The sequence below is a fragment of the Triticum aestivum genome, chromosome 7A (assembly GCF_018294505.1).
Source record: "Triticum aestivum cultivar Chinese Spring chromosome 7A, IWGSC CS RefSeq v2.1, whole genome shotgun sequence".
Lineage (NCBI taxonomy): Eukaryota > Viridiplantae > Streptophyta > Magnoliopsida > Poales > Poaceae > Triticum > Triticum aestivum.
Genome location: NC_057812.1, coordinates 196,053,049 through 196,064,885, shown reverse-complemented (window position 1 = coordinate 196,064,885; position 11,837 = coordinate 196,053,049). Strand labels below are relative to the sequence as shown.

Genomic DNA, 11,837 nt, shown 5'->3' with positions numbered 1-11,837 from the left:
GAATAGATCTATAATATTTGCTTCTTTTCTAGTCCAGAATTCTAGCTGCCGGCATTCTCCCTCTTCATGTAAACCTTATAAAATAAGAGAGAAAAGGCATAAGTATTGTGATATAATGTGTAATAACAGCCCATAATGCAACAAGTATCGATATAAAAGTATGATGCAAAATAGATGTATCAGCGTTATGCATGCATTAATGGTGGTATCAGAATCCAGACGATCATGCCACTGGCATTGCGTGTGAACAACCGTCTGCCAGCATGCATTATGCCGTGTGTGTCGTTGAAGGCACACGCCGTACATGCATGGCCCGTGGATTACGTACGACCTCTTCACGGCGCTATGAACTGCGACGAGCACGACCACGTGGCACCGCTATTCACCATGCGGGCCTCTAAAACACTGGGCTTTAACCCCTAAAGGCCGAGAGTTTTTGACGGGTGTCACGCCGTACGTGGCAGTACACTGAGGCACATGTCAAAGTGCACCGCCGGTTCACACACGGTGTACAGTGCCGTAAGCCAAGTGACCAATTTACACTAACCGTGCGGGCCTCTAAAACACTCGGCTTTAATCCCTGAAGGCCAGAGTGTTTTTGAGGGGTGTCACGTCGTACATGGCAGTACGTTGAGGCACATGTTAAAGTGCACCGCAGGTTCACACACGGTGTACAGTGGCGTAAGCCAAGTGACCAATAATTTACACTCACGTATCGAGAAACACAAGGTAGAATATGTTTTTTCGTGTAGTGATCTATGGATAGCATGAAGAACACGATGATTATCATCAATCTCGCATGCAGTTTCAATGGCTCCGGTACTCAGTAGCCAGCATGAATGTGTGCATGTGGTGTGATATTTTAGGGAAGGCAAGTGCTTCTTTAAGAAATAGCCAGTGTTATTGCTTAAAGAAACACTTTGCTCTCGGATAGGTTTTCTGGCAAACAGAAAAAGAATCAACTTCCTTTTCCTAAAGACTTGTGCAACATTTGCATTGTACGCGCTCTTTGTCAAACGGTAAGTGTTGGATGCAACTAATTAACGAACGGTGAAGGTGCAGTGCGTGGACAAATAATTGCATGTCGGCAAAATACGATTACATGATTCAGTTCATCGGAAATTCAGTTAATTGAACACCAGAGCGTGTGGTTTGTGGAACACAGGCATGTCGTCCAAGATCACCAGGAATTCACTTGACAGTTATTGGCACGCCGGCACGACGTCTCGACGCTCTCTGAGCCAGCGCTCTGTGCTGCAGGTGCTCGCGCATGCGGAGCCAGTCGTGGACGAAGTCCGGCAGGACGGCGGCGAGGCACCACAGGAGCTGGTGGCCGAGGTTGGGGGCGCAGAGGGGCGGGCCGTGGCCGATCCAGCGCACCGCCGCGCTCGCGTACGCGTCGGGCGTCGGCGCAATGAGGAACATAGAGAGGCGCCCGGCCCGCCCGGTCTCTGCCAGCCTTGACACTATCCTGGTCGCCACGTAGAACGGAGCCTGCACGAAATAAAGTGCTAGCTGGTTAGCGAGAGCGGGGTGGAGCTTACGTGTATTAAGGCGTATTGTTGCGGTGTTTTCAGGTCTTTCTACGTTATCTTTCAGTTGTGTAGTCGTTTGCGTTCTACCTTCCTCGATTATTCCGGAATCGGCTTTGTAAGAGTACTATCTCACCATCTTGCATCATTCGGTCATGTACTTTGTGTGATTGTTGCTTTACATATAAAGCGGGATGAAAGCTTGTTTCGAGAGCACATCCATGCACATAATGCAAATATGTCAATGTACCACGTTACTGTCAAAAGAAACCATTTTTTAGACATCTCAAAGAAAAAGCTCTTACTATCTTCTTTAAAAAGAAACTTTTTTTAACTTAAATTCCCACTATCTTTGTCATGAGAAGCCTCATGAAGTTAGAAAGGTCTAGAAAAACTAGATGAAAGGCTCCTCGGAGGGATTTCCACACACCCGAGCTCACGTTAATGGGGAAACCCTATTTGACGCAGGGCTGCCCTTTTTGTCCATTTCTGTTACTTCCTCTTCCTCGTTCGTGAGTCTTCCGTTTGTTTTTCTTATTGTTTTTATTTGAGATGTGCCTTAGACATTCCCAATTTTTAAAAAATCACCAGAGTTTCAAAAAATGTTCCTGCATTCAATATTTTGTCAAAAATTCAAATTTTCACGTTTTTATAAAATGTATAGGGATTTCTAAATTTTCATGATTTTTAAAAATAGCTCAGAATTTTAAAAAAGTCCTTGTTTTCAAATATTGTTCACAAATTAAAAAAATATTTGAAAATGTTTGTGTTTTCACAAAATTCTTCAGGATTTCAAAAAATGGTTCAGTTTTTAAACTTTGTTCACAAATTTTAAAAATGTTAATTTATTCGAATATTGGGGGGGGGGGATTTTAAAAATGTTCACCTTTTTAAAAAATGTTAGCAATTTCCAAATTCATTCACGTTCTGATTTTTTTACCTTTAAAAATGTTCATAAATTTTAAAAAGAACTTGGAATTTTAAAACTGTTCAAAGGTCGATGCTACAGTACGTTTACTACAGTACCAAACCAGTATACTTTTTTAGTAAAGGTAAAATTAGTATACAGTAGCCTGCTCGCTACAGCAGCCTCTAATGGTCCATCCGAGTCGCGCTCGCCCTGTGCGTCACGGCTCTGTTTGCATGAAATGCGTCAAATAGGAGGTACCATGTTCACTTTTTCCTGAAAAACAGGGACCTAAATATGCCGCTCCATTACCAACCCGTATGGCTGGTGTGGAGTTTGTCCAATTAGTTGTGACATTGAGCGGCAAATAGGACAAGTCAACCTATTGGAATATGGGACTCTTAATGCTTTATTTTTTCCTGGAAAATTGAAAAAGATGATTCGGTGCAGTACAAATCCGCCAAACAAGCATAACATTCATCCCTCAGAGGAGAAGTAATCGGGCATGATTTTATGCTGGTTTCGACGACTAAAACAGAAGGGAGCCTTGGGGTTCAAGTCCTCTTATAAAAATGTAGGCCAAGATTGTGTACTATAGATCCAAAGTGGTCGGATCTTTTCACGTACCCTGCGCAAGCGAGAGCTCCATGCACCAGGTTGCCCTTTTTTGATGACTAAAACAATGAATTAAGCTGCCCCTAAGAAAACTATGATATAATAGACGTTCAACATTTTCATTTCCAGTACATTGATCTTTTCGTCTATATATTACCCGTCTAAAGGATCAAGCGCCATTATACCAAACATTCTTTACACATGGGATATTTTGGGGTTTCCTCTTTCTTCATAGTGTCATGGAATTGTAAGAAGTTGGAAATTTTCTCTTGTAAATATATCTTTCCCTTTCCTATTTCATGTCAACAAACTATCTTTTCTTTGCAGATTTCCGTTTTCTCTCTCGATAATATTAACCCGTTTTGCTCTACTCATTTTTTCACGACGAGCCATATGTTCTTTGTCCGGTTTAGAGAATATCAACTCATGTTCTACATATACCTATATGAATTCTTCATTTTCATTAAATATATTTTACATTTTTTAAAAGTAATCCGGATGCATTTTTTATTCCAAAGGTTGTCAGAAGCCACTGAAATGTACTTGAGGGCATGCAAGTGTTACCCACTCTATAGATTCTTCTTCCATTTTGACTGCAAATTAGTGTTTTAAATTGAGTTTTGAAAAATATTTGTTTCCTTATTTTCTATTAATCCAATATTGTTTGTTTGCAATGTTATAAGCATCTTCTACCGTGTTGTCATCAGGTCTCTTTCTTTATTTGCCTATAACTATTTTAGTGGTGACTCACATAAAGACCTATGCCCCGGTTTCTACTTTCTCCTATTACTCCTAATTTCAGCAACTGTTCAATGTATATTTTAAAGTCTTACTTGTCCTTTGGGGTGACATATTATGTAGAGGTAATATCACCATGAGTCATAGAACTTGTGTTGCATGTTCAGTTTAGTGCTAGAACTTCGCAAATACGGTTTTGTGGTCATCTAACTTGACTCAAGCGTGCAGATACAGTCACAGTACGTGTATGCAGGCGTATCCATGTGTTTGGCCCCACTTGTCAATGAATAATGGCGCTAGGTGTGACGTATTTTTACATAGAACACCCTGAATTTTTTTATGTGGGAAAATTCAACAACATCGATGCATTTTGCACAAAACACCCTAACTTTTTTTATTTACAGAAAACAAGACGGCAATATTTTTTTTTGCGGGGAACAAGACCACAATACTACACATGCGAAAATTAACAACAAAAAGCGTATGCCTGGACTCGAACCGACGACCAACTATTTTCTAACACGAGAAGACAAAATGCAAAAATTAACATCAGGACTCGAACCAGGGGCCAATTATTTTAACTCAATACAGAAAAGCCACTACAATAGATCAGGTTGGGATGTCTAACATGGATAACGAACATAAATGTATTAAATGAGGGTGCATGTATGTGGAGCTTAAATGGGCTAAGAATACTGCAGCCTATTTTGTCCGTCCTATTTTTTAAAAGATATAAACATGGAGTCAATTGCACTGATGGTGCTACAACTTGGCGTAAATGGTCACTTTGATGCTAGAAGTTGTGATGTACATTGGAGTGGTGCAAAAACTTGACATTAACATGCAAATTCGGTGCTTATCTCGTTTATATACGGGGTAGGTGCTGACTAGGCGTGTGGGGCCCGCTGTCAGCCACTGCACCGGAGAGAAGGGGTGCGTGGCCTGATTTTTTTGGAAAACACCCTCGAAATATATATTTTCACAAAAAAAACCCTGTTGACGTGGAAGAGTGGACTTTTTCCCCTATATTAGGAGTGGGTCCCACCTGTCAGAGAAGAGTGAAAATTATATCAAAAGTGAGGCCACCTGGACTCGAGCCCATACCCGACAAATAGTCATCAGTACTGCTAACCAACACGGCAACAAAGTCTCATGTCAAATTTGGATAAGAAAGCTATCTGTACTAACCTGGCAGCATGCGGAGCTTTTATTGGCTGCAGATAGTGCGGCCCATTCTACACCTGTTCCTTTTTTAAATTTATTTGTAAAACATAATTGATAAAAAAATATGTTCAAATATTTGTGCGATACAAATATTATACATGGAAAATATTATTAGTGAATAATAACATTTAAATATACATCCTTGCATGATATAAAAAATTTAGTTAATATTGACATTTAATAAAATTAAAATATTTAATGAATACATAAATATTATACAGTCACGGCTTATATTCAAATTATAGAAAATGAATATTCATATGAGCAGCTTAAATTATAAATTATGATTATTTTTTATTATAAAAACATTGAACTATACAAACATGCATATGATTATTGAAATGTTGTATACCTAAACTAATTTTCTTAATTGTAATTTTTTTAGTTCTATAGTTTGCAAACACTGTTATAATTCATAAATATTATTTAAATAATATGTGAAAAGTTTTATAAAATAATTTATTCTGTTTGCATGTACTCCCTTTGTTTGTTTTTATAAGACGTTTCAGACAGCTTGCTTTGTGCTGTTTTCAACAGTGTCTGAATGTCTAAAACGTTTTATAAAAGTGAACAGAGGTAGTACAATATTTATAAACACAAATATTCATTCGTTATTTTTATTACCGAGAATATAATTTAGATTTTTTAAGAACTTATAATTTAGATACTTTCTGCTGAAAAATAAAAGAAACTAACAGGTGGAAAATAAGCCGCGAGCTGTACAGCCCATTTAACCTCCACCTGCGCTGCGATTAAAATACATATAATATGTTTACCCGTATTGCCCGTAGAAGACTTAATCGGTGCGGTGGTTTGCCAGCTTGTTTGTGAGGACATTGTTGTGGGTTCGATCCCGGCATTTTGTTTTCGGTCTCAGGTGACATGCGGGACCCACTTCTCATAGAGGTGACAAAATCTTCCCACATCAACAGGGATTTTTTTTTGGGAAAAAAATATTTCGAGGGTGCTTTTGAAAAAAATCTGGCCTCAACAGGGTTCGATCCCGGCATTTTGTTTTCGGTCTCAGGTGACATGCGGGACCCACTACTCATAGAGGTGACAAAATCTTCCCACGTCAATAGGGATTTTTTTTTGGGAAAAAATATTTCGAGGGTGCTTTTGAAAAAAATCTGGCCTCAACAGGGATTTTTTTGTGAAAAAATATTTCAAGGGTGCTTTTGAAAAAAATCTGGCCACACGTCCCTTCTCTCTGGTCGAGTGGCTGACAGCGGGCCCCATGCGCCTGGTCAGCACCGACTCCGTATACAAATGAGATAAGCACCGTATTTGCACGTCAATGTCAAGTTTTCGCACCACTTCAATGTACACCATGACTTTTAGCACCAAAATGACCATTTACGTCAAGTTGTAGCACCACGAATGTAATTGACTCATAAACATGTGTACTATATAACTGTGTGTATTGCATATTTGGTTTTCACAGTTACAATTCAAAAAATATTATTTTAATTATATGAACATTTGAATAATTATATATACGCACATTTGTATAGTTCAATGTTTATATAATTCAAAATATTAATAATTTAAAATTTAAACTGTTAATATGAATATTCAGGCGTGGCTAATATTTAAGTTATATAACTTTTTTAAATATAAGTCATGAATAATTTTTTTTACACAAGTGAATAGTCATAAATATTTAGTAAATGTTTGTGTTCATCTTTTTGTGTAATTTAAATATAAGCCAGAAGTGTATATTTTTTGGATTAATTAAACATATTCATCTAATAAACATTTTCAATGTACATATTAACTAAATAGTTTTTAAATAATAGAAAAAATTATATTTAAAGTTTTTATTTAGAAATGATCGTTTGCATGTATTGTATTTTTAAGAAACAAATATTTGAACATAATTTTATTAGTTATGTTTTACAAATGTCTTAAATTCTTTTATTACTTATGTTCACTAAATATTAAATATATAATACACAGTTTTATATTTAAATGTTTTATATACTAATCATCATCTGTATATATAATAGTTTTAACACACAAATATTTGAACGTAACTTTATTACCTTTTTAGGAGTTCGTAACTTTATTACTTATATATGTTTTAGAAATTATCTTTAAAGAAAAATAGCGCGCGAAAAATGGGCTGTAGTATCCACAGCCCAATTAAGCTCCACATAAGTCCTCCTCAAGTACATATACGCTGGTTATCCATATTTAACAACCTGACTAGAATATCCTAGTGGCGTGGCTAGACTGTTTTGTGTTAAATAAATTGTTAGTGGGTTTGAGTCCTGGTGCACGCTTTTTGTTTGTTAATTTTCACATATATGTACAGTACCATGGTCCTGCTATCCTATAAATAAACAATTTGAGGATGTTTTGTGCAAAAAATGTGTCGCTGTGGTTGACTTTTTCCGCAAATAATTTTTTTGAGGGTGTTCTGTGTAAAATACATCACGCCCAGCGCCATCGGTCAATGACAAGTGGGGTCATGCACATGGATACGTCAACATATACGTAGTGTGACTGTATCTGCACGCTTGAGTCAAATTATGTAACCACAAAACCATATTTTTGAAAGTACTAGCACCAAACTAAACGTGTGACGCAAGTTCTATAACTTTCGGTGATATTACCTCTATTATGTACTCCCTTTGTTCCTAAATATAAGTCTTTCGAGAGATTCCAGTATAAACTACATAGGGAGCAAAATGAGTGAACCTATACTCTAAAAGACGTCGATATATATACATCCGAATATAGTCTTTATAGTGGAATCTCTAAAAGTACATATATTTAGGAACGGAAGGAGTATTTATTATGTTTTTTACATATTCTAGATTTTTTATCCCAGTAGTTCATAAGTACTTCTCCAATAATCTGGATATCTTCTAGTCTTTGAACAATCATCTCTATATAGGGAAACAATTCAGGGCCTCACTGATTCACATGATAAACAAAACGCATGAATAGAAAAGCACACGAATAGAGTGTCATGACATACATGATTGTATGGTTGTTTGATTTTACGCAGGAAAAACATCTGTTTCCTTACGTGAGTTTGGAAGTGGATGGAAATTACAAAATAAATCCTAAAGGAAAAAATCCTATGGATTGCAATCAAACAGCCATCGTGTATGAAAAGTTCATAAGAATTAGAATCCTTCATCTTTTTGCATGGAAATCCATTGAATCAAAGGGACTCTCAGATGAAGCTAAATATGCGTCGAACATGTAACGGGCAATATATATTACCTGGCATTGCACATCGATCCCTTTGCTTCTGTACTCAACGTAAAGGCTCCTGGAGAACTGCGCAACATACCTGCTTGGAATGAACCACCGACGTGTAATGTAAGCAGAAAAACCAATCAGTCTCACAGTCTCGCTCCATCCATAGGAACTAAATTTGCTCCACCGTACCGCGAAATGCCCCGCTTGTGTGGGACTGGGATCAGGTAACATGCGCTACGATGACATGCACGATGACATGCGCCTCAAATTCAAATTTAAACATTGCGAAAAAATCTGAAAAAAATCATACATGTTCACAGCACATATTATACGATGACATGCACGGTGACATGCGGCCCAAATTCAAATTTAAACATTGCGAAAAAATCTGAAAAAAATCATGCATGTTCACAGTACATCTTAAGATAACCCCTAAAAATTTCAGATCAAAATTCGAAACATACATCGAGAAACGAAAAAAAGAAACTTAGATGTGAATAGTCTACAGAGAACCATTCGGAAACTATTCATGACAGATTTCTCTTTTTCGTTTCTCGATGTATGTTTCGAGTTTTGATCTTAAATTTTTAGGGGTTAACTTAGTATGTGCTGTGAATATGTATGATTTTTTTCAGATTTTTTCGCAATGTTTAAATTTGAATTTGGGCTGCATGTCACCGTGCATGTCATCGTATAATATGTGTTGTGAACATGTATGATTTTTTTCAGATTTTTTCACAATGTTTAAATTTGAATTTGAGCCGCATGTCACCGTGCATGTCACCGTAGCGCATGTCACCTGATCCCAGTCCGCTTGTGTGAGACATACCTTTTGGTGAAGGTGTACATGGTGTGGGACCGTAGCGCATGTCACCTGATCCCAGTCCGCTTGTGTGAGACATACCTTTTGGTGGCAGCGTACATGGTGTGGAGGGGGAAGGAGGGGATGGCCTCCGACGAGGCTGAGCCCATGTTGACGACGGCGCCCCTGCGTCGCTCCAGCATCCCCGGCAGCACCGCGGCGGTCACCTCCGTCAGCGCCCACAGGTTCACCCGCATCATCCTCACACAGGCCTCCACGTCGGCCTCGTGCAGGTACACGGCGCCCGGCTTCGCCACCCCGGCGTTGTTCACCAGCACTCCCACGTCCAGCCCCGCCACGGCCTCTCGGAGCCGCCGCATCGCCTCGTCACCTGCCGGCGGCGGTCACCATGAGAGTGATGAAGCGATTCGTTGCTATTTGCTTCTGTGCCGTGCTTGAGTTTGAGTAGTAGTACAAGTTTAATTACCTTGGGCAGTAGAAACGAGCGAGAGATCGAACACCACGGTCTTGGTCTGCACGGCGTGGCGAGATCTGACGGTGTGAGCGATTTCCTTGAGATTGGCGGCGTTGAGGTCGACGAGCACGAGGTTGAGCCCCCGGCTGGCGAGCTCCAGGGCGACGGACCGGCCGATGCCGGACGTCGGGCCGGTGACGACGGCCCAGGCGCCGTAGCGGCGCCGGAGGTCCTTCGGCCGGCGCAAGCAGAGCGCGAGGTGGGCGAGGAGCCGGAACGAGAATGCAGCGGCGTAAAGGGTGCCGAGGAAGGCCAGCGAGAGGAACCATGCCGGCGCCGCCTGCGCTTGACTGAGGAATGCCATCTCTCGCCGTTCTCTCCCCTTTTTCTTTATGACACCATGACATCCTCTCTCCTATTAAATAAACAGTGTGCATTTACCACGGCTGGTCGGCTGCCAACTACGAGCTGTGCACGATGTGCACTTCCAAGTACTCCTTCGTTTGAAAACGATGCAACGCGTATTTCACTGTTTTAAAATTTTGAATTCGGACTTTAGAAACACATGTCTCATACAGTTTTTTTTGGCGGGGACATGTCTCATGCAGTTGTTTGTTAACGGTTGAAAAACCATAACAATATGCACATCAACCAATGTGCTCTGTTGTGAATCAACCTGTGGTTGAGTTGGTTATGTGGACAGTGATATCCCCAACCCACCAGAATTCAAATCCTGGTGCTCGCATTAATCCTGCATTTATTTCAGGATTTTCGGCGATGCGCTTTCAGTGGGAGGAGACGTTCCCATCGACGACGAGGCGCCTATGGTGACTTCGTAAATCTCAAAATAATATGCCGGCTCAGTCTCTCGGAGGTGCTCATAGGGGTAGGGTGTGCATGTGTGCCTTCATAGGGGTGAGTGTATGCGCGTGTATATGAGCGCTTGTGTCTGTACTGATGCTAAAAAAAAACCAATGTGCTCTGTTTATTTATTTATTAAGTAGTTTCATTTTTTTATTAAACCTAAAAAAAGCTGTCATTTTATAAATGAACATGTTTTTTTAAAGGAGGATCACTCCCGGCCTCTGCATCTGGGCTATGCATGCAGTCATTTTATTAATTATTCAGCAAAGACCTTACAAAGAATACAATAATAAGTCTGAAGCTACCGTTTATGCGAAAACTGTCGCTACTCCTATCCAGCTGATGAAGGGATGCTGATAGTCCGGACCTAATACCACAGACCTCGCACACAAGCTAACATCTAAGACCTGAGGCCCCCAACCAAGCCACTTGCCGGGTATGGACACACACTGGTCTGACGCGCTCTCAGATGCCGCCACCACCAACTGCCACCACTCCATCTTCAGATCTGTACTGACGCATCATTCTTGCCCGGTCTAGCTGCCGTCAACGCCACCACGGTGCCCAACGGCACCACCACCCTGCGCGCGAATGGCTGAGCACGCCGCGGTCGCCGCCGGTACACCTCAACACCATGCCGCCAAGTACCACCAGCCGACACAACTTGAAGTCTTTGAAAGATCTGTCATGCGTAGCACCTGCCGACCAGGCATGAGAAAGCATAGCACCTGTCGGTTTGGCATAACTTGACATCTCCATCGAAGCTCCGTGCAAGACGAAGCCGCTCCACCTTCTGCCTCTGAGCACCAGCACTGCTCCACAAAAGATGCTCCCAAGAGAGAAACGCCACCGCAGTGCCGTCGTCGTCTGATCTGGAAGACCAGATCCTAGGGTTTCCCCAGAGAAGTACAAGTGGGTCGACATAAGCCACACAATGATGCCTTCATCAAGGTAACGACGTAGATGGCCGCCATCACCCGCCGTCGGCTCGGTTTTCACCGGAAACTATGTCTCCCGACTCGCAGCCAGTACTGGATCATGGATACGGAGATCCGAACACCCAGCCTTAGGCCGACCATCTCTGACGGAAGAGATGACCACCAGCGCCGGTCGCATCGGTCAGAACAGATTTGACCAGAGATGCCGCCGACGAGAGCACCAGGACCTCCTCGCCGCCGCCGCTGATCTGAAGGCAGTTTGCACGCCACCGCAGCCTAGTTGTCCGCCGCAGACCACTGCCGCTGCTCGAAAAGGCCGGCCGGCCGCGTGCCCGCAGCCACGTAGCCGTCTGAGGCTGGGCCACCCGCCGCGCCTAGCTGCCGCCGTCCAAGGACGGGCCGGCCACCCATCACCTGCAGCATCCATCCGTCGCGCCGCAGAACCCAGATCAGCCGCACCATCACATGCCTAGGGGGCCCGCCACAACCCGAAGACGCGTGAGAGAGGAGATCCCCCGCCACCGCC

General features: G+C 41.7%; 1 protein-coding gene across 1 annotated transcript; it reads right to left on the bottom strand.

The window, feature by feature from the left end:
• Nucleotides 1–379: 379 nt before the first annotated feature.
• On the bottom strand, nt 380–9,884 carry LOC123154335 (very-long-chain 3-oxoacyl-CoA reductase 1). Its single transcript, XM_044573092.1, has 4 exons — nt 9,522–9,884; nt 9,137–9,425; nt 8,254–8,323; nt 380–1,494 (listed from the first exon to the last, which is right to left on the bottom strand). Exons 1-4 carry the CDS (start codon nt 9,871–9,873, stop codon nt 1,192–1,194), a joined length of 1,014 nt encoding a protein of 337 aa, XP_044429027.1. The 5' UTR covers nt 9,874–9,884; the 3' UTR covers nt 380–1,191.
• Nucleotides 9,885–11,837: the final 1,953 nt, after the last annotated feature.

Bases quoted from the DNA above. Each gene is read 5' to 3' on its own strand.
- LOC123154335 (XM_044573092.1), bottom strand. From the start codon at position 9,873: ATGGCATTCCTCAGTCAAGCGCAGGCGGCGCCGGCATGGTTCCTCTCG. The intron at 9,426-9,521 runs GTAATTAAACTT...CGCCGCCGGCAG, and splicing joins GCTCGTTTCTACTGCCCAAG to GTGACGAGGCGATGCGGCGG. The intron at 1,495-8,253 runs GTAATATATATT...TATTTCGTGCAG, and splicing joins GGATCGATGTGCAATGCCAG to GCTCCGTTCTACGTGGCGAC.